Genomic DNA, 22,993 nt, shown 5'->3' on the forward strand with positions numbered 1-22,993 from the left:
TACATGACGTGGTTACTTTACTAGTCGATGTATATTTCGAGTTTGTCAAGAAAATGAGATAATTTAAATAAGTAAATTCTTACGATTCTATTTGCGTGGGTTATTTTTACTGCGGGAACGCTTCGCCCCCTGAGCTTCCCTAGCAGGGAGCTATGCTCCCTGCAGTCCCCTGTACCCTGTGCATTTTTATTAGTGTCCTGTAAGAAAGAACACTTTTTTGAGAATTAAAATAATGTTTCTTAAGAGAAGTTGTTTGCCTTCCATGACTATTTTCCCCCTAAATTTATTTTTCGCTCTTTTATTTACATAAACGTTATTTTCTGAAAACATTCATAAATTATGTTTTCAAAGGTATGTCAATTATAGGTATATTGTAGAACACTCTTCTTGTCCTCTATCGTGTGGGTTATAAGGTGGATTACCAACCCCATTAACCCTGGTGTCAGGGTTACTATTGAGCAGCCAAACGCCCCTGACATGGCTCATGTAACGACTACTTACTTATTGTAGAACACTATTATATATAAATATAATGTAAAAAATTCGAAAATAATATACATACACATACATACATAAACTCACGCCCGTAATCCCTAATGGGGTGGGCAGAGCCACAAGTAATCAAAGACAACTTGCAGCCACTGTTGATACGATGTCGTAAGCTGGATATGATGAACCTTATGGTGATAAGGGATCAGCCTATCGCCCATAGCATTAGCTTGCTTTTTTTTAGCTTCTCGAAAATAATATATTTGGACTTTAATTGAATTTTAAAGTAGGCGAATGTAGTTTTGACAGTTATATTAGTTAGTATAAGTAAGTTAATAATAATATAGTTATTAACTTATCTAATTTTAAATTAAGCATTTTAACTACTTAAAAAATGAAAAAAAAATCTTAATCGCCTGAAATAATATAATCATTCAATAATCGTAGATTCATGTACGTGACCTTCTTTACAAAGTTGCAATACTTTGTCAGTCATTGCAAAAGATTACCTAAATATTGTCTGTGTTTGTAAACAACAGAAAATGAGCAATTGTCATGGGCAATTATTTCCAGAAGATCACCTGTAATTGATTAATTACCTTGATGTGTGTGGTAGCATGTTTATTCTAAGAAATACTAATTCCAGTAAACACTATTAACCTACAACAGCCTGGGACATTGTTGCAGTTTGTAATTGGAACGAGGCCTCTTATAGAGCAATAAATAACGTGAGCATAGTCAGAACTAATACCACATTATAAGAAAACGTCGTTTACGACAGTTTTTATAAATGGTGGAAATGGTGCACAGTTGTGTATAACTTTTCGCAGAAAAATATTAGACCACTTTAAAATTATTGGTATAATTTCATTTCCCAAATAGTTCACTTCTCGAAATAGAATAAACGCATAATTTTCGTTATGAAATTATCCACTACCCAAACTATCACCTTGCTTTTTAAAATACGCATTATATTCATTATGCTCGGCTCATGCAATGCTATTATCAGCATACTAACCGTTTGTAATGAAGTTAACCTATTTTTTTTCTATAGGTACTACTATTTTTCCAGCCCCGTTTCCTTCCGCAGTTTACTTATTTTCACTGTTATAAAAGTAATGCGTACTGATTCTACTTGAAAATCATTTTATTTGGAAAATGCGAAGATGATATTCTGGTTACCAACCGACGTTTGTATATCATATTTATGCAAACGTCGGTTAACAAACCAGAACATGTTAGAGAACATTGTTTGGGTAATGAAAATTTGCAAATGTGAAATTGGTATTATATCCAGAGTAAGTAAAGGGCATCAAATCTGTATTAAAACTGCGATATAGTAAATGTTGTTTTCCCATTTCTTTATAAGCCACGTAAGTATATTTTACAAATAGAGAATTAAGAAAACATGATATGACAGATAAATGAAAACTAAATAAGTAAAATATCCTTAGGTGCTTCAGCACATAACATCATACAAATTCTGTTTCAAAAAGAAATATCACTTTATTATGAATGACTTATACAATAATAGTTCTATTTTGGTCTTTCAGCAATGCCTAATACATCACTGTATGATTTTTTACAGTGAGTATTTAAAAATTATAATGAATTAAAACAAAAACCAAGTTTCTTAATTCTTCAAGTAAGGTCTTAAGTCTTCAAGAAGATAATATCGAGTGGGTGTTACATCAAAGAACTTATGCGTAAGTTCATACACGATGTCCATAGCAGTATCAACGAAAGGTTTTCCAAAAGTGGTTATTATAAAGTTCCAGTTTTGATTCAGCAAGTTGACAATTTGGTTGCCTGAAAAATAATAATGTTTATGGTAATATTCAAAATTCTTTTTTATAAGTATCTATACTACGTTCTTTGTTTTCTGTGAGTGTGCAATGCAGTAAAAGTGAAATAAATAGTCTCAGTTGTAGACAATTTTTGACTACATGTATAAAATAGGAAATACTTGATAAATCGTGCATAATTAAATATAAGGGCAAGCAATCTGACTTTTCAAGCACGAATTCATTTTATACTAATATAGTATAATATTATTTTTCTTGCATTTTTATAGTTGAAAATCATAATCAAATATAATGTTACTTTATTTTATATTACTTTACAAGGCGATTCAGCTTGCAATACCCCAACTAAACAAAAGACTGATTACCAGGAATCGAAACCAGATCACAAGCAAAAAAGCTCTAAATTAAATTATGATATGGCTATAAATAATATCAAATTAACAATTCCCAACTTCAACAGCTAAAATTACTTTTCGTCATTATGCGTTGAAAAATGCTACTTACTGACTTCCTGGTTGGCTATGTACAAATTATTGGCTGCGAATGTAATTTTCCCGAACTCGTATTTGTAATGTGTGTCTTCGTACTTGCAGTCAATGTAGATCTCGTCGTTGGCTTCTCTCAAAAAGATGTCAAAATCAAATGTGACGCGGAATTTTTCTGCAAAAAGTAAATTATTGGGATTTATGCTTCCATTCACGGGGAATTTAAACATGTATCGATATAGGTATAAGAGTCATTCTCGTAGAAGCGTTGTCACGCGCGTTTATAATAATACTTGTTTATGAAATGAAGCGCGCCGCAACGCGTCATGGTTCCGTATTTTTATAAACTATTTGTTTCATACTTGTCTTGCTAATAACAAATGTAGCGCTCTAAATGTCGGTTTCATCACCATTAACGTTTTATAGAGCTGCTGGGGTGGTAATGTTTGAATTAACTGTTGAATGTTAATTGTCATTAATTAAATTAAATAAAGGCCGATTTAAATTTAGTCAGTCACGCCCTCAGCCAGTCCACCATCAAGTACGGACCACAAATGATAAAAACAGAGGATACCCTCAGCACTAAATTATACGTGGCCGCACCAAGACACTTTAACCGGACTGCTACATTGATTTACCTGCTGTTCATTGCGCAGTAACACGAGCTCTAGTTGTGATGGCACGATATCAAAGAAGCAGTGAATGATATGGAAAGTTTTGTGCATTGTAATGGTCTCTAAGGCTATGTTTCCGTGAAATCTCTCTATTATAAGAACTTTGTGATCAGAACTGACCCTGTACTGCTATTGAAAATTAATTTCAGGTTAGTACAGCGCTCTCGTGTCAAGTACTGACTGTCTCTGAACAGTGTAAATATGCCAGTTCCTGGCGCCAGCACTGACACCTTACTGGCGTCAGCAACTGACTCAATATAAATCAGCCTTAAAGTTTTTTAAGTTTTTATTATTTGAAAAAATAAAACAAGTATTAAAAAGAACATTATGGTGCCTTTGGCTGTCCAAGAACAACTTCAAGCGCAAGTTGCTGCAAAAGAATAAATAATAGTTCTACCTATGATGATATGCAGAAGACAAACAAGGTATAACTCTTAGACAAATTTCATAACAAAAGACTTACCAATTTTAACTTTTCCAAAGCCTTCACCATGAACTGTACTGCCGCCCAGCAAGTTCTCTACCAGAGGGCCATTAGCCAATACCTTGTAGTTCCCTTTGATGGTGACGTCACAAATGATCTCCATCAAGGAGTGGTAATTTTCTATGGTAGTGCTAAAAATACAAAAATGAAACGAGAACTTAATAATGTAAATATTGACCGCAGAACCATAAAACAAGTGATTTTATAACAGTTTTGATTTTATTTTAAGATGACCTTATCTTTAACCTATGAAACTAACTAGCCTTGTTCTGTTCAGATGCTAAATTAATTATTCAAATACCCATATTATTCGAGAATATTACCGGTTCATATCAAGGTTCATATTTTTTTTGTCGTTTAAATAAGTAGCTTACCTAACTAATTAGCACTAAATTGCAAAAGAGTTAAGTACTAAGGTTTTTTTTTACTTTGACCATTTCTTCTAGTCTTTTCAGTTTTTTTTCATGCTGTAGCTACAATTGATGACATTTTATATCCAGGGTCTGAAGAGGGCTCACGAACGAACTCTGTGATAAACTGAACGAACTCACGCAACCGTATGTTGAGTATGTTTGGGCGCGATTGATTTATTATCCATCATCAGATCCTGGGCATATTGTATAGGATTAGACAAACTAGGAAAAGACCGGTACGAATTATTTTACTTTCGGCTTTTGCTAAATTTAGGTACCTACTCCTAGGAGTAAAACTAAAAATAAATCAATCAATCTACATTTTATATATTATTTATATGAGATGAAGTAATACTTAATAAAAAAATAAAATAAATCAAAAACCGAAACAAAAATGTATCACGGTGATTGCCGGAAGCCAAACCAAACCTAGCATAGACAAATTGATCCGCGGAGCACCTTCACATTGGTCTTTGACTAAAACATGACATAAGCTCACGACTATATCCCAATCGGGGTAGTCAAAGGTACATCCATCGCGTGATGAACTAAGCACCTACACCTCACCGAGCTTTCTGTTATACCAACGTGATATTTGGTGAGGCATATCGCCGTCTATAATGCTAATTACGTAGGCTGTAGCCGGAGGACTCAAAAAAAACCGAAAAGATTTCTAAACTATTTAATTAAATTTAAATGTATTACAAAGTAATTAATTATTAACTTATAACTAAAGCCTATTGACTCGACCGATGTGAGTATCGAAGTGAAGCGCCGGGGTCGTCACGTAGGCCAGCAGGCACGAGGCACGAGGCGCAGCATCAGCAGTTTACTTCATATTGCGAAATTATATAGCATAGGCAAAATAATGGTGCCGTGTGCAGTGTCGTCATATGTCAGCGATTCCCTTTAGGTACTGTCGCGTAACATCTCCCCCCTTAGATCTGCAACTATTTTAAGATGTTTAATGAAAATGTTGCAGCTCTCTTCGTGGTATCTGGATGCGGGGCGCTGGTATTCTCTGGATCTTCATATGTGTGTGCTGGATCACGTCGATTATTTGGCGTCTGGGAACATTTGGCATATTTTTGATAAAGTATTATGGCGATCAGTACGACTGCACTCAACATTACTACATAGAGAGGGATTGTAGTATGGTAGAGCGATAATGTAGATAGGTTGTCCAATTGGGTAGGCGTCTGAGATATTATTTTGTCCTGAATATCGCGAAGCTCGTCCAGGTTGATGGATCCCAGAGTGATTGGAGGCTGGGTTGCCGAATTCGTCTGAATGTCAATAGGTATGTTCAGTATTTTAATAGGTTGTCCTTCCACGCGATCATTAGAGTTATAGATAGTTAACTCCGTTGTGCGTAGTGAACAGTGGTATGGGATGTTCACTAGGTAGCTTCCGTCTAAGGTTCTAAATTCATCTCGTTCACAGGTAAGCTGAACTTTCGTCGGTCGAGGGAGTACTACAACGTAATGTCGATCATCTAATTTTTCTATGGTTTCTTTCAGAAGAGTTATAGTTGTTTTGCGGCAGGAGTCGTCTAGAGTTTGATCGGTGATAAGCTTCTGGATACAATCTGGGCCGGTCCTAATCTGTTGGTTGACCTTTTCCTTACAGAGGTACCGAGTTGATAGCTTCGGGCATTCTGCCTCTATGTACACGTAAGATTCCCCATTGGTTGCTATTAAAGGATAAGGTGGGATAAGGACCTGCCTATTCCTATTCGGTGCTATAGGTAATTTATATAAATCGTAACTAAAATGAGATATAATAGGAACTCTAAAGACTATTACAATTTGAGTTCCGGTGTAATATGAACCAGTTTCCATTACGTCATAATATTCTCTTAGCTCTATATCTAATAACTGATCCTTATTATATAATTCCTTAAGTTTATCTAACATTTTACCTAATATATCTATGCCTAACATGGAGTGGTGCGTACTCGATGTACGTGTAAAAGCTATTATATCTTCTATCCTACGAAGTTCGTTAGATAGCTCGTCTACATTGTCACTAATTATAGTTAGGAATTGAGCGAGCTTAGCGTATTTAATCAGAGTGCTCTCTGCGTACACTCCCTTATCCAAAAGTAAATGTAACGTTTCATTAATTTTAATCTGGTTATTAGCTATTTGAGAAATTACACTAGATTGATGAAGTATCCATTCTTTACTAAGACTGATATGATTGTTAATTTGGGATGACAATTTATCCTGATTATTTTTTAATGTATTGATAGCATCGTTATATTTAAGGGCATCAGTATAATCCAAATTACCGGTAAGACTTTTAATAACGGATCCTAGGCCGTCTACAAGACCTCGTTTCTCCCTATGGGGCTCTAAGCTTGTTAGTTGGTAAGTAGCTTTATCTAGTTTTGAAATTAAGTATGTTAGTTGCACCTCATAAAGCATATAAGTATCGTTACGTAATATGTTTTTTATATTTGAAATTTGCGTTCTAACTGAAGTTATTCTATCTTCTATTTTAGTTAATTCTATATACTGCAAAAAGCTGTGGTAGTGTGTCACCAATCTCGTAGGGCCGAGTTTAAAGGGTAGGACGCCTGGGCCGTCATCCAAACTTTCAAGCCTTATCTCGTTCGCCGTTACTACGCTCAGAATCAGGGCTATCAGGAACCTGCAACAATTTGGCTGTTTTCGGTACACGTTTAAGTCTAGACTTAGCGATAGGGCCACGTTTCTTAGACGTGTATATATGTATCGGGAGATCGGCTAAGACTGTGTCTTGTGTATATCGTGGAGCTATTTTTTGTCTGCCAGCACTGGGATTCGACACGAATATCTGTTGTTGGGGTTGGTATTCCTGTTCCGGCTCGCGCGTTTTGTTACGATTTTCGATAAGGGCGGTTCGGTTACCTAAACTTGTTTCGTTGATTATGTTGTATACGGTTAACATCTGGTTTTTATGTGACAGAATATACTGTTGCATGAGATGAGCCGATATATCGATATCGAGTGGGTCTCTTGCGTCTAAATGACCGTTTATGACGTCATAGGGACGGCACTTAGTGAAACTGTGAACTGAGCTGTTATATGCTATGATGGCGTATGGCATAAGGTTAATAATAGCTTCGTTCTTATGCTGAAGGCGTAAGATACGAAGGTGTTCTAAAAGTGTTGAATGGAAGCGTTCTATACTTCCATTGTCATTGGGGGCGTTTGCAAGGGTCTTATGATGTACAATCTTATGAGTCCTGGTAAACTCAGCGAACATTTGATTAGTGAATTCTGTCCCCTGGTCGGTGATTATTGTAAGAGGTAATCCATGATGTGTGGAGAATTGGAGAAGAGCCTGTAAGACACTGAGAGCAGTACCGTCTCTTAAGTGATAGGCTTGACCGTATTTAGAGAAGACGTCTATGAAAGTAACGTACTTTTCGTTTTGTGCAGTGAACAGGTCCATATGCACTATCTCGAAGGGCTTGGTTGCCGGTGGTACAACATTGAACTGTTGTCTAATAGGATTACGGTCGTATTTCGCCTGGCCGCAAATGGTGCATTCGTTAATGAACTTGGCGATTTGATCCCTCATTTTTGGCCAAAAGTACTTCCGGGAAAGGGCCAAATAACATTCATTGATGCCTCTGTGATTAGTCTTACCGTCATGATAGTGCCTAATGATGTCCTGTTGTCTAAGGTATTCTTTGACATTTTCCAGTTCAGTTTTGGTAAGGACGAGAGACATGGCAGAATTTTTAAATTTGTCTTGTAATATGGGAACCAATTTGTACATACCTTGTGGAGGGTTTATGAGGAGACCGGTCTTGACCTTAGGGTTAACATATTCTTTAACTGCGTTTATAAGATCGTCTTCGAGATTGGATTCTGAAAGCTGAATCGATATGCGCGTATGACTTTCGAAGGGTTTGGTTACTATAGGTCGTTTTTTAATATCTCCCACAATAGTTAAGCATAACTGTCTATGAAATTTGTTAAGAGGTTCATCTGTTATTGGAATTTCTAATATAGGGTTTTCCTGGTCAGTATGTACAGTATTGGTGTCGGAATTATTTAGGGTTGGTGGGTGGTCTGTCGGGTTGGCTACCATAGAATTCGTTTCTTCGTTATTTAATTCTATTCTTGATAAAGCATCGGCATTTGTATTACATTTTCCTTTCTTGTAAATTATAGTATAATTGTATTCGCTTAATTTTAAACGCCATCGTGTCAGTCTAGAATTGGGTTCTTTGAGATTCATAAGCCACTGTAAAGGCTTATGATCTGTGATAATTTTGAATTTTCGCCCAAAGAGATAGGGACGAAAATATTTAGTCGCCCAGACTATAGCAAGCAATTCCTTTTCAATTGTGCTATAGTTTATCTCGCTCTCGTTAAGAGTACGGGATGCGTATGAAATTGGTTTGTCTGAGCCAATAGGGCCCTGAGACAGCACGGCTCCGATTGCGAAATTCGATGCGTCGGTTGTTAAAACGAATTCTCTGGTAAAGTCAGGGTACTGTAATATCGGGTCATTCGTGAGCAATCTTTTACATTTTTCAAAACAGTTAATATAGTTAGAGTCCAAAGTAATGTGCTTTCCTTTTTTAAGACAATGTGTCAGGATTTTAGTTATTCGGGAAAAATCCGGAATAAACTTCCTGTAATAACCAAGTAGTCCAAGGAATTGCTTTATTTGCTTGGTGGTTCTTGGCAAGGGGTAACTTTCGATAGCTTTAATTTTATCGGGGTTAGGTTTAATACCATCCCTACTAATGACATGACCTAGATAAGCAGTTTCCAATTTAAGGAACTCCGACTTGTCCATTTGGATCTTGAAGTTGGACTCGCGTAACCGTTGAAACACTTTCTCTAGATTGACCATGTGCTCTTGTAAGGATGTACTGAAAACGATTATGTCGTCTAGATAGACGAGACAAATTGTATTCTGTAAATCTCTCAACACATTGTCCATTACCCTTTGAAAGGTAGATGGACTATTTTTGAGGCCCATGGGCATTCTTAGAAATTCGAAATGTCCGTGTTCTACATTGAACGCCGTTTTCGGTATGTCTAATGGGTTCATTTCAACTTGGTAAAATCCACTGGCCAAGTCGAGAGTGGTGAAATACTGACAATTACCTAACTTATCTAGAACATCGGTAATGTTCGGGATAGGGTATTTGTCGTCCAGAGTTTTTTCGTTTAGTTTGCGGAAATCCACTACTAAGCGCCATTTAACTTTACCTGACGCATCCGTTTTTTTGGGAACTATCCATATTGGTGAGCTCCATGCGGAGGCGGAAGGTCGGATTATATTTTGCTCTAGCATTTTGCCTATCTGACTGCGAACCTCTTCCCTATGCACAAAAGGGTACCGGTAACTTTTTGTGTAAACCGGAATCTCGTCAGTAGTTTTGATGTTATGTTTTATTTTGTTCGTGAACGTTAAAGGCTCCCCTTCTATATAAAATATATCAGAATACCGCGAACATAGTTGGGTGAGGTTAGCCTTTTCTTCTGGATTTAAATGTTCTGTTCGTAGGCGCGATATTACGTCGCGAGCGCGTGACGTTAGCCGTTCCTCGGTGCGCTTGCACTCGATATTACAAATCTCAGCCACAGCGGGGCGATCTAATGAAAAAATTATATCGTTATTCGTTTGGTTTTCGACCTCTACGATACCACGATTATTTTTGACATTCGTAATGCATTCGTGGATCAGACAATTGCACAACATCTGTTCCTCGACGATGACATCGCCGTCCGAAGCGTTAATAGGTAATCTGATCAACTTAGAAGAATTAGCAGGTATAATATCCTCATATAAGTTTACGTTTCGCGAGTTAAATAATTTTATTTTATTTACCGTATTGCGCGTAGTGAGGGTTAATTCTTTTAGGTCGATTTTAGCTTCCCATTTAGTTAGTAAATCCAATCCAATGAGGCCATCAAAATGATCGTGAAATTTGTATATGAACAACTTGATGTCATCTTCATCATTAATTTCGGAAAAACAGGGCATTGTCAAAGAGTAGTTATTTCTACTGGTACCGTGAATGTTTGTCACTTCAAAAGGATCTATATTGAGTTGGATGTGAGAATAATATTTCTCTGCAGCATCAGGGCTAAGGAAAGATTGATTAGCCCCGGTGTCTATGAGTAATTTTAAAGGTGGGTTTAAAATTTCAATATATGGCAGTTGCCTTTGGGTCTGAAGATTCACTTCTATTTTGACTTTTTTGATGTCGTAGCCACCTGAAAATCCTGGTTATCGTCAGCTGAAGGCTGCGACTGCTCACCCTGCTCGTAAGTTACTTCGGATTGTTCTTCATATACAAAGTTCGTATTATCGTACTCATAACCGTTATGCGAATCATAAGCCGTGTAATAAGATCCCTGCTCGTAATACTCCGGCTGATAGTAGGTTGCGTAATCGTCATATGGCATACACTCGTTTACGTTTACATCGTTAGGATATATGGCGTGAAGATTAACGTCGCGGGTCTTAAAATAATTTGATGGAGGCGGATTGCCGTGTTTTGACCAATCGTGTGTGGTCGGGGGTAATACACGAGGTTGGAAGTGACTGACGCCACTCATGGGCTTCGGGCCACTGTAAGGTCTTGGGGGCAGTTTGAATACATTACTACGCGGGTTATAATTTGGCGGGGGTGCACTAAACATTTGCTGGGTGCGGGTCGGCATACGCGGTTGATTCAAGTATGGATTAAATTGCAGTTTTGGTGGGTTAAAAGCGAAGTAAGCGGGTTGATGTTGCATGACAGGAGGTTTCATGGGGTTATTAAAATTGAATGGTTTGGGTATGTATGCATTGGGCATTGGCATATTTACAGGAGGTTTGTAACTGTGTGAATTAAAATTTTGTTTCGGAAACCCTTCGCTCTTTTGTTTAAGATACAGGGCGTTTAATTCTTCCTGTACATATTCCAGTGCCTGTTCTATAGTACTAGGACGCATGCACCTTATACGAGACCCTAGCGGATCATTTAAGCCGCGCACGTATGCCTGCATTGTTAATTTCCTGTACAAGTCGCGTTTAGCTTCGATTGTGGTGGGAACGGTTTCGTGTAAGGTGACATAAGTCATGATAGTCGAGAAAAGCGTTTGACACTTAGCATAAAATTCTTGCGGGGTGAGATTCCCTTGTGTCTGGAGTGCGAGGTCGTTATAGAGGGCGGTCTCATCCCTCTGGTCAGTAAAATTATTTATAAGGACATTCTTAATCCCATACCAGTTGTCTGGAATGCCATTTGAATTAATTGTCCTGGCTGCTGGACCGGTGATTTTGTTTAAGATGCCATTCAACAAACATAGGTTACTTAAATGATTACCTGGAATTATGTAAGTTTCCACTAACTCATCACAGAGCCTAACGAACCTCGTCAACACGTTAGGGTTCCCGTCAAAATCGGGTACCAGGCGGAGGGCCTTATATATGACATCAGGATCAGCTGCCATAATGTCCTCTATACTATCTGGACTACCAGATTCAAAATCTATATTTCTAAACCTATCAATTTGCGAGACCCTAGACTGCCTATTCACAGTCCGAGGGGTTCTACTACTAGGGTGGAAAATTTTGAATTTTCCTTAGATACTAAAGGGCAAAAGGGAATAGCAACACTATGAAGAAAATTAGCGGTGCACTTACTTGAACATTTCTCTCGGTTTCTCTGAGCGGCTATCGATGTCTGGATAACTCCGGCGTGGACCTCGTGGGTGTAGAATCTCGGTGAAGACTTGATAGTCAATTAGCGACGACGACGGTTTCGATGTGAGAAAAAGTCTTTCGCGCACTAACCCGAGTATCCTACCGACTGCGCCAATTACGTAGGCTGTAGCCGGAGGACTCAAAAAAAACCGAAAAGATTTCTAAACTATTTAATTAAATTTAAATGTATTACAAAGTAATTAATTATTAACTTATAACTAAAGCCTATTGACTCGACCGATGTGAGTATCGAAGTGAAGCGCCGGGGTCGTCACGTAGGCCAGCAGGCACGAGGCACGAGGCGCAGCATCAGCAGTTTACTTCATATTGCGAAATTATATAGCATAGGCAAAATAATGGTGCCGTGTGCAGTGTCGTCATATGTCAGCGATTCCCTTTAGGTACTGTCGCGTAACATGCTCAAGCCAACTATGTTTGTAAACACTGCATTACTAAGTCATTGGTAAAGTCCCGTACCGGGGTTCGAATTGGCGCTCCCTGTTTGATAAGAATAAGACAGGACCAGAGCGACTAACACAGGTATTTAATATGTATATCAAGGAAAATATTGTATAAGATTTTAATTAGAGGCTATTATTAACTGAGGTCAAAGTAAATCATAAACCATTTAAGTGCCACATCTGTTTGAGATTATGTTGACCCGTGCCCTTTAACAAGTACTTGATGTTATTTCAATGACGTCCAATTTAAAATTAGTTTTACCTTTAACAATATAGAAGTCATCATCATAAATACAATAGGCTCGCCCTAAATTACGTGGGATCTCAACATTGCTGGCGACGAGTGTACAGGTATACTTATATCTCAACCTACCCCTTCGGGGCATAACATTTTATTACTCCTTTTTTATTGAAAGTACCTACTTAAATTATTATTTATCAACTATTGAAGTCTTCTTCTACGATAGAAGAAGAAGAAGATTGAAGTCAAGTCACGTGGTATCCAGGATTTGTGCCCGGTTAATGGCAATAAAAACATAGCTGGCGAGGAGTGGGTGATGCTATACATTTCTGCCTACCCCTTCGGGGATACAGGCTTGATGTTATGTTATGTTACTAATGTTTATAATTTGCCAAAGAGTTTCAACTCATGACTGTCTGACAGCCGAGTTTAAACAAAAACCATAAATTGTAATGAACTAACTTATCACTATGTATTATGCAATTTTTTTTTTGTTTTGGTTTTCCCCGAAGGGTAAGGCAAAGGGAAATATGCCCATATAGTCATGTCTGACGTATTTTTTTTCTTGATGATTAATGAAATGATGAAAGATGATGATGATGAAACCTAAGCCCCCACCCTCGGAGTAGACTCCTACTCCGAACCCCAAACGAATTAACTCAAAAGTCCGCATAAACTTTTGAGTCATGAAGCGGCTTCCCGGCACGAAGCGAAAATAGGCAGATACACTTTGTTCATTGAATACTCCAATATAATAACACTCGCGAATGTCTTCCGACTAACTTAATGCGATCATTAACCACAAAACACCACTTCGTATTAATTATTTAGATTACTCAACGAAGAAAGCAACTGTCCCGTTCCCGTTTCCCGCCGAAAAGCCATGTATTATGCAATAAGCATTATGAAATAAGCATGTTTAATAAAAAAAAGTCACTGCGGTCTAGTGGTTCACCGAGTGCCTTCTCAAACGGGGAGCGCCAGTTCGATCTCCGGTACCGGACTTGCACCAATGAGTTGTTAATTTATCTTAAGTGCAGTTTTCACTGACACAGTTGGCCGGACCATTAGAGACGGCGATACGGCTCACTCACCCATCACGTTGGTCTAACATTTTTAATGTTTTTACGTGACTTATTGTAGATTTTCTTCAGATGGCATTAACTACTTGGCCGGACAAAGTTGGTCTAACAGAAAGCTCGGCGAGATGTGGGTAATTAGTTCACCTTGCGTTGGATGTACATTTGACATTGGGATACTTATGTAAACTTACTTGATGCGGCCGAAGTAACAGTTCTTCAAGCCTTTAGCCACTCCGTCTATCATGGTGATATTAACAAGCCCAAGGACAGACACAGAAATGTTCTTAATCACATAAGGGTCGAAAGGTGGGATCCCATTCTCAGGCAAGCCAGTTTTGGCGACAGTTTGCAGTGATTCCGTATATAACTTTTTCTGGCAAGCGTTGTCTTTTACGCTGCATCTTTTCTTTTGTAGCTCGTCCACTGAAAATTATAATCAATATTAAGTAATCTCATTGTCTATTTAGCTAGAAATGACAATTTTGTACTTAGTTTTTGTAGGGGATTGGGCTCTAAGAAGAGTATCTTAAGACATTATTTATAATTTGACGTCATAACATCACAACAGCTGCCACGGTCTCGTGGTTGGAGCGTTGGCCTCACGATCTGGAGGTACGGGTTTAATTCCCGATGTGGAAATTGTCGAAATCACTTTTGTGGGACTGTTCTTGGTTTGGTTAACCAGCCCACACACCTTCACCAACCAGCTCTGGAGCAGTGATCCCCTCCGGTTCATTGAGGGGAGGCATGTGCCCTTTAGTAGGACGTATAAAGGCTATTTATTATTATTATCTAGTAGGCTGAACGTTTTCTAACGTTTAGAAAAACTATTCGTGGTTTAAAATACTTTTGCATTGATGCTAATATTCTTAAATCGTCTTCAGTAGACGGGCTTTTTCCGATCATGGTATAAAAACAGATACAATCCGTGGTTTTCATTGAAATTCTGCTTTACCGGGAATCAGGAATTTTAAAATAAAAAACTTACCAAATGCCGATTCACAAATCAAGAATGCCGCGACGAAAACTAAAAACGAAAAATTACGAAACATTTTTGAAGTGATCGCTTCAATGTCTTTCGTACGAATGCAGTTTTACTAAATGAATTCCTTATAAATAACAACAAACTACTAACATGCGTATAACTTAAGGCCGAAATAGTATACCGGCAATAACTGGTTTCATTAGCAATTTTAAAATTTTATTACGATCTCCGTGTAGAGGACCTTAGGAAATCTAAAAATAACCGGCCAAGTTCGATGCAAACTAGCGCGTTGAGTATTATGCACAATGAATTTATTTATACATTCAGTTCGCAACCCTTTCCGCAACTGCGACGCGCCCTTAGAAGGTTTTTTTATTTATTGAAGTTTTACTTTATACAAGTTCACTACAGTCTCACCAAATTTCACGCTGTAGGTATGTAGTATCGTTTTTCGTTTAGACTAAGGGCGCTTACAGACTATCGACGACGTCGTCAAACGTTGCCGCGGCAAGTCGCCGACGACGTCGTCGACTCCATCGTCGTGCGTCTGTAAGCGCCCTAAGAGCAAAAACAATTGAAGAAAACATGTTCTTGTGTGTGCAGTAGTTGGACATATAATCTGTTTATATTATGTTTGCTGCTTGTCTTCCCGGGCATGTCGTAAAATCCGACAGAAAAATTGTGTCCTTTCTACATGGACAATTTATAATGGGTGATAGGCTGATCCCTTGGTACCATAAGGTTCAACATAATCCAGCTTATGACTTGGTATCAACACTGACTGCCTTTGATTACTTATGGCTCTGCCCATCTCATTAGGGATTATAGGCGTGAGTTTAAGTATGAATTGTATGTCGTGTAGGTTTTCAAACAAATAAAACACAAACTGTTACCCAAAACCACACCATGTAATATTTGTACATTTACAAAACTTATGGTGTCTAAAAGGTACAAATTTTAAGTAAAGTAAGTAATAATAAAAATATTATATAACTTCAATTAATATGTCGTTTTTGGATTTTTTTAAACTCTATAATAATTAGGCACTACCTGCCTATTACAACTGCCTAAAGGAAGTCTAAATCGAAAATATAATTTGCCCAGTTTATCAATACAGGGTGTTAATGACATCGTAACTAATATTGAGGGGAATGATTTCGCACATGATTCTGATTTAATATCAAGTGGACATTTCCATCGAAAAATTCACGTCATTTTGTTTTTTTTTTATTTTATTTTTTTTTACTTTTGAAATGGAAAATTCTACTTGATAAGTATTAACTCAGAATAATGAGCTGAATCACCCCCCTCAAAGTTTTCGTTACGTTGTCACTAACACTCTGTATAGAACGACGGCTGGCGTTGCGGAATTCCTAAATCTATGAAATTTCTTCATAGCATTTATAATAATAAATTCTTCGGTACAATTCCGTAATCGCGATATACATATATATCGCGCGTCATTTCGATCTCGACGTCAAATCTCTTTTCATCTCAATCAACCTTGATTTGATTAATTACATAAACGCGCTGATGTTCGCCTATTATTCGCACATTTATTATGAGTACGCCCTTATTTACGAGTGTCATTAGGTATACCTAACAAACGAACCTAACTTTATTATTCAAGGTGTTAATGGCACCGCACCGAGTACTAAAGGGATGATTCAACTCATTATTCCGAGTTAATATCAGTGCAATTTTCCGTCAGTGCCAACGGTGCACTAAAAACTTGTAGAATATCTATTCTTAAAGGTAAGACGACAAATCTTCGATGATGAAGTGCTTAGCAGGAACGTTGTCGTAGAATATGTGAGTGAAGTTGAAGAAGAAATCCATCCCCTTCAGGACGAACGGACGTCCAAATGTCGATATGAAGAATTTCCAATTGTCATTGAAAATGCTTATTACTGATTTACCTAGGACAAAAAAAGTAACATTTTACATATGTAACAACACAATAATACACACATTTACATTATGTAACATAACATAATAACATAAAGCGTGAATTCCCGAAAAGTAATGTATATATATTTCTTGCCAGCTATGTTGCAGTCCTATGTAGGTAATAGAGTCCCATTAAACGGACACACATCCTGGAAACCACGTAATAATATAACCCAAATATAAAAGAAAATGTTAATGGTGTAAAATTTGTCTGTATCTGTTAACTTTACTTGTTAGGTAAAATCAATAGTCCACTTTGGCAAATAATACAATCACAGTCTGTAGTCGTTTTAGATGATTTTTATCCCTTATTTTTTCCTAACAATTTATTTAAATAGGTACACTTTTTGATGTAACTTATTGTTGAGTTGACTGTGTCATTGAGAATTTACTATTAAGCCAGAGTTACCGATAGATTTATTCCCTTCCACAAAATTGCATTCGCAATTTCAGATCCAGGCGACATCAATTAACTGTTCTCGATATAACCTGTCTCAGTTTTGTTTATTCAGAAATACCTCTGCTATAAATTATCCATCATTAATTTGAAATTTATAAGTAAATATTAGTTCATTCATAATAGTCTTTTACTTACTTAGTTCTTGATCGCCAATATACAAGAAATCGTTCTGTGTGTGGAGTCGAATGCCGCCGAATTGGTACGCAAACTTCATACCATGGTAACTGTAGTCAAGATACACTTCACCATTATCCTTTCTCACGAAGAACTCAAACCCGGCTTTAATGCGTAACTTCTCTGTAAAAAGGATAGATACTTACTCTTTTTTTCTGAGTCACATTAGTTAGCTACAAAACATACTTGATCAAAAGTGATCACTCACCGGGAGCATTCACTTGTAATGTAACAGAACAGATTCGAGCATTACATCTGTGGAAGCATTACAGTAACGCACTACATGTAATGATAAATTTTGTAACATTACAGCAGAGAGTGTGTCAAATCGAGCAACAAACAAAAGCATTGGAAAACATTAAACTCGTTGACTGTTGATAACATTACAAAAGCGAGTGCTCTTTTCTCAGTGCCACGAGCTGTAACGTAATGCTCAAAATCGAATCTAATATCATAGAATAAGAAATAATACTACGCTTATATGTCAAGTAATAAGACTGCAGCGCCTCAGCTATGTTTGCCTACGCGCAGACAGATGATTTGTATTCATCTTTTTGCAAAAGAGTCGCATTGCTAATGTGGAGGGTACGAGGGAGCACCAACACCATCCTGAGGGTCGTTAATAAGCCCAATTGCTCCATCCTGAGGCATTGGGTACAAGTGCATGTGTTGGTGCCTAGTGCCTCCGGAGAGAACAAGCGGTATTTGAATTAAAATAAAATCATTTTTTTGTGTTGCTAAAATAGTTTTTGTAAGCCTTTTTGTATTCACACTATATGGGCCTTAAATATTATACATATACAGGGTGTTAGTGACATCGTAACGAATACTCGGGGGGATGATTCAGACCATGATTCTGAATTAATATCAAGTGGAATTTTCTGTCGTAAAATTCATGATTTGTTTTTAGTTTTTTTCTTTAATTATTTTCTATTCTATACTTTTGCGATGAAAACTTCCACTTTATATTAACTCAAAATAATCAGCTGAATTATTTCCCTCAGTATTCATCACGATGTGACTTACACCCTGTATAAGTACATACGGTAGCCATACAAGTAGGTATGAGTGTTAGTGACACCGTAACGAGTACTGAGGGGAATGATTCAGACCATGATTCTGAGTTGATATCAAGTGGAATTTCCTGTCAGAAAATTTATAAAAATTTTAGTGTGTTTTTAAATTATTTTCCTTTCCATACTTTTGCGGCGGAAAATTCCACTTGATATCAATTCAGAATCATGGCCTGAATCATCCCTAAAAGTTTTTGTTACGATGTCACTAACACCCTGTATACGCCTGAAATAAAAATATTTTATTTTATTCGGCTTTATGTAAATCAGAATTATATCGACACAGTGATATCATCAATCAAAATAATACGCTTATAAAACGCTACTGCAAGGTTTATGAACGAAATTTATTTGATTATATCGTATAACTTAAATGAAGTCGGTTAAAAATAGGATGTTATTAGGTATAATATTAGATAGTAGGAGAATGCTTCTGTTGAGGTCTCACAATTACAACAACTTTAAGGCCACATTAACCTTGCGGAGAGACAGGCGCGGGCACTGGAGAAATAATTTACAAAACATTAGACATTACTAGTTTACTTGTGGCTTTTTGGCGGGAACGGGATAGTTACTTTCTTCATTGTAATAATATAAATAATTAATACAAAGTGGTGTTTTGTGGTTAATGATCGCATTAAGTTAGTCGGATAACATTCGCGACAGTGGTATTATATCGGAATATTCGATCAACAAAGTGTACCTATCTATTTTCGCTTCGTGCCAACAAGCCATCAACTTTCATCATTTCATTCATCATCAAGAAAAAACATACATAAAACATGGCTGTATGGGCATAGTTCCCTTTGCCTTACCCTTCGGGGAAAACCAAAACAAACTAGTTTAGGTTTCAGTGTATTCTTGAGTTAAAGTGACAAGTTAGTATCCGGCTTTCGTCGTTAAGACATGTCTGTCCTAAGCTTTTAGTGACTATCGTAATGAATACAATTACCACCCTCGATATTTACTTACAGATTTCAAAAGACGTAAATACTATTAAACAAATAAGATAACACTTTACAATAGCCTCAATGCGCAATTAGATCTGTCAAAGTACGTAAGATAGTGTTGTGACGTTCTTTATCATAGATAGTCGAGATCGATTCTTTTCTATCTAAAAGTGATGAATAAATGACTGTGGTTTAAGAGGCATGCTTGAAAGCTGAATAATACATTGTATGTAAATCATTACCGATTTCAACTTTGCCATAACCTTCTCCTTTCACTTCTCCGCCGAGCCATGCCTTGGCTGCAGGTTCAGATGTCACTTTGTATTTACCCTTGATTACCCAGTCACACGTAAAATCCATTGTGAAGTTTTTGGTATCTAAGTCAGGCCTGAAAGTAACAATAATTATTAGGCTTTTATCAAATTTATAAACACCATCTCCAATGTTCGGGCTAATACAATAAAACAGTAAAATATATAATATATCTTCTCCATAAGTTATTAATTAATTGAAACTTTTGTGGTGGAATTTTAAAAGTGGAAATCCCGTGTTTGTTAAATTAACTTGTCGGAATTTGCAAGTACGAATGACTGAGAAGGAAATCTTATTTAAGCTGCAAGCATAACAAAAAATATCTGCACCGTACGCGCTGTGGGAAAAATAATATAAGATAGGATAATAGGCCTACAAAAGCAGTATATAAAGCGAAGGTTGGTGGTAGGGCTGGTAGAGGAAAACCTAGAAGGACGTACATTGACCAAATTGGAGATGTCCTTAGAAAAGGCTCCGTATTCTGATCTGCTGGCAGGTATTCTATTCGATAAGAAGAAGAGAACATCTACTGTGAACCGGCGTGCGTGTATGAAACGATTGATGAATGTGGAGGGAGCAAGAGAAGTACATATCAGGATCGAAGCAAATGGAATTCCGTAGTCTCTGCTTACCCCGGTGGAAATTGCCGTTAGTTTATGTATGTATGTATATATAAAAATCGCAATCACACAACCCAGACTTCTTTCAGCATTGAAATCTCACTTGACCGGTGTAACATGTGCAGATAATAATAGGTACAGTCATGAGCAATATAATGTACCCACTTTAGGACTCTGTCGCACTAACATATTAAACATTTAGTGAGACTTACATTTCAATTTGTCAAAAAAGTTAATGTGACATGGTACCAAAGTGTATACATATTAATGCTCGTCACCGTACACTACTTACGATTATATAGAACTGAACGCAACTTGTAGAATGTTAAAGAATGAAGTCAAAATAATCTCGAAGAAGATTATATATCGCATCATATATAGATAGATAGACAAACAAGAACCTAAACATTGAAGCCTAGATCAAAAATGTTAATAACGGCTGTCAATAAGTATCAACTAATTTATTTTTAGATTTCAAAAGTTTAGGGAAATATAATATTGTAACTGAATTCTTTAATGATATTCAATTTTTTAATTACTTCGCCGTGTCTAGAATCGTAATGACTGCTTAATTTACTTTGTTATATTTTTTTCTACAAAAAAGACGCTTAAAGAAACTAAAGGTGAAATATAAGACATCTACGTAATTAGCGATGATACTGCAACTAGTTATAAACAAGTGCTCAGTAATAAACTAAACAATTCTATCATGGACCCAACTACACACAGTCTCAGTACCTAATGTACACACACAGCACTGATTCTCAACATTTTTTGGCTAGGGACCACTTTCATTTTTTTAGGAGGCTACTATATTAGCATGAACCAAAATGTTAAAACAGAGGTAGATGAGAATATTGAAAACAAAGAATCACTAACATAATAATCTAGAAAATATACGACTACTCTGCGGTCAATTTAGCACGTTTTGTGGAAATTTTAAATGATGTTATTATCTTGTTTTTGGTGTCTCTCTATAATAAATATTTTCTATTATGTTCTATAATTATTTTGTCATTCACTTGTTCAGTTACCCTCGCACCGAGCTTGCTTTTAAAGAATGACGCGTTCGTTCAATTTAAAATTTTTGGACCTCTGCATTGGTTGGAATCCATTGAAATTCAAATTAGTCTTGCTCGGATATTAATTAAGACTGATCAAAAAATAAGTTCGCGATCTTTAAAGCAAGAGACAGGTACTCTTTTTTGTAACACTTTTTAAAATAATATTTTGTGGTTCTTAAAGTTTTTAAACATTTGATCGCTCACCTGATTTTATTAATTATACAGTTCTTAACGCCCTTTGCAACGCCATCGACCATTGTAATGTGAACCATATCTAGAACTGATACAGTTTCATTCTTCAATATAAAGGGATCTGTAGGAGCCATGCCAATTTCTGGTATACCATCCGCACTTCTTGTCATCATATCTTGGTAGAGACCCCTTAGGCATTCGAAGTCCTTGATGCTGCATTTTGGTAGTGTATCCACTAAAAAGTCAATATTATATTGAAAATGACTAATAAACTAAAATTAGTTCTGTAGAAGACGTACTAGAACATTACAAAAAAGTGGGACGCCGCCATTATTATTTTTTGCTTTAAATTTTATACATCACGCATAAGACTAAACTTACCAAATGCGGGTTCACATAACGCAAGCGCACTGAAAAATAAAATTAATCCAATTTTTGCGCTAATCATGTTCCCGTTTTAAATTCACAAAATCAAATATCTTGGTGTTTAATCTCGGTGCCTTTATATAGGTTCAGAGGAAAATAAACAATGTAAGAAACCCGTTTTGAGTTGGTTCGAAAATATAAAAATGTATTTCTACAGGGTGTTAGTGACATCGTAACGATAACTTTGAGGGATGATTCAGCTCATTATTTTGAGTTCATATGAAGTGGAATTTTCCATCGGAAAAGTAAAGACTTGAAAAAAATTACAAAAAAAATCACAAAAAAGAATCCCATCCTAAAAAGAAGACCATGATTCTGAGCTGATATCAAGTAGAATCATCCGTCGCAAAAGTATGCAACTGAAAATAATTTATAAAACATAGAACCATGGTCTCAATCATCCCCCTCAGTATTCGTTACGATGTCACTAACACAGTATAGCAAAAAAAATATGTAAACATTAGGGACTTTACTAAACGAGATTCAAAATTCGTTGTCAATTAATTTCAATCTGACCTTCAGAGTTCTTTGCCTCACTGTGTAAAGAATCTCAAAACACATCCTTTATAAAAAGTTGTTTATCCTAATGCATACAGACTATTCTTACATTTCTAGAAACTTCGATTATCGTTAGATTATTTATGTTTTTGCCTACCCCATTTAGAAATTAATCACGGGCGACAATTTGTAAGTAAGTATGACAAAAAATATTAATGATTTCAAGACTAATGAATAAGACCTATTATTGCGCACACGAAATAACTAAAAACTCCGTTTTTGAAGTCGGTTAAAAGTAGGTATAGGTAGTAAATAGCCATTCATTTCATACGTGTATCAAACGAAAATTAGAGAGTTAAAACGGTCTTATTATCAATTTTTTGCTGAATATTATTATTATTTATTAGGTTATTAAAATATTAATCAGAAAAAATGATTTTATTTG

At 36.6% G+C, this 22,993-nt stretch overlaps 2 protein-coding genes across 2 annotated transcripts; both read right to left on the bottom strand.

Annotated features, from left to right (window-relative positions):
- Window positions 1–1,826: 1,826 nt before the first annotated feature.
- On the bottom strand, window positions 1,827–14,994 carry LOC126371102 (uncharacterized). Its single transcript, XM_050016311.1, has 5 exons — window positions 14,833–14,994; window positions 14,036–14,267; window positions 3,917–4,068; window positions 2,799–2,954; window positions 1,827–2,298 (listed from the first exon to the last, which is right to left on the bottom strand). The coding sequence occupies exons 1-5, from the start codon at window positions 14,894–14,896 to the stop codon at window positions 2,123–2,125; spliced, it is 780 nt and encodes a 259-aa protein (XP_049872268.1). The 5' UTR covers window positions 14,897–14,994; the 3' UTR covers window positions 1,827–2,122.
- A 724-nt stretch (window positions 14,995–15,718) lies between these two features.
- LOC126371103 (uncharacterized) lies at window positions 15,719–22,142 on the bottom strand. Its single transcript, XM_050016312.1, has 5 exons — window positions 22,006–22,142; window positions 21,637–21,859; window positions 19,679–19,824; window positions 17,375–17,536; window positions 15,719–16,748 (listed from the first exon to the last, which is right to left on the bottom strand). The coding sequence occupies exons 1-5, from the start codon at window positions 22,070–22,072 to the stop codon at window positions 16,579–16,581; spliced, it is 768 nt and encodes a 255-aa protein (XP_049872269.1). The 5' UTR covers window positions 22,073–22,142; the 3' UTR covers window positions 15,719–16,578.
- Between the last annotated feature and the right edge of the window lie 851 nt (window positions 22,143–22,993).

The sequence above is a fragment of the Pectinophora gossypiella genome, chromosome 12 (genome assembly GCF_024362695.1).
Source record: "Pectinophora gossypiella chromosome 12, ilPecGoss1.1, whole genome shotgun sequence".
In the NCBI taxonomy this organism is placed as follows: Eukaryota; Metazoa; Arthropoda; class Insecta; order Lepidoptera; family Gelechiidae; genus Pectinophora; species Pectinophora gossypiella.

Coding starts and splice junctions, on each gene's coding strand:
- LOC126371102 (XM_050016311.1), bottom strand. CDS start 14,896: ATGTTTCGTAATTTTTCGTTTTTAGTTTTCGTCGCGGCATTCTTGATT. Junction 14,268..14,832: donor GATTTGTGAATCGGCATTTG/GTAAGTTTTTTA, acceptor TATAATTTTCAG/TGGACGAGCTACAAAAGAAA. Junction 2,955..3,916: donor CTTTGGAAAAGTTAAAATTG/GTAAGTCTTTTG, acceptor TACTTTTTGCAG/AAAAATTCCGCGTCACATTT.
- LOC126371103 (XM_050016312.1), bottom strand. CDS start 22,072: ATGATTAGCGCAAAAATTGGATTAATTTTATTTTTCAGTGCGCTTGCG. Junction 21,860..22,005: donor GTTATGTGAACCCGCATTTG/GTAAGTTTAGTC, acceptor TTGACTTTTTAG/TGGATACACTACCAAAATGC. Junction 19,825..21,636: donor TGTATAATTAATAAAATCAG/GTGAGCGATCAA, acceptor TGTTACTTTCAG/GCCTGACTTAGATACCAAAA.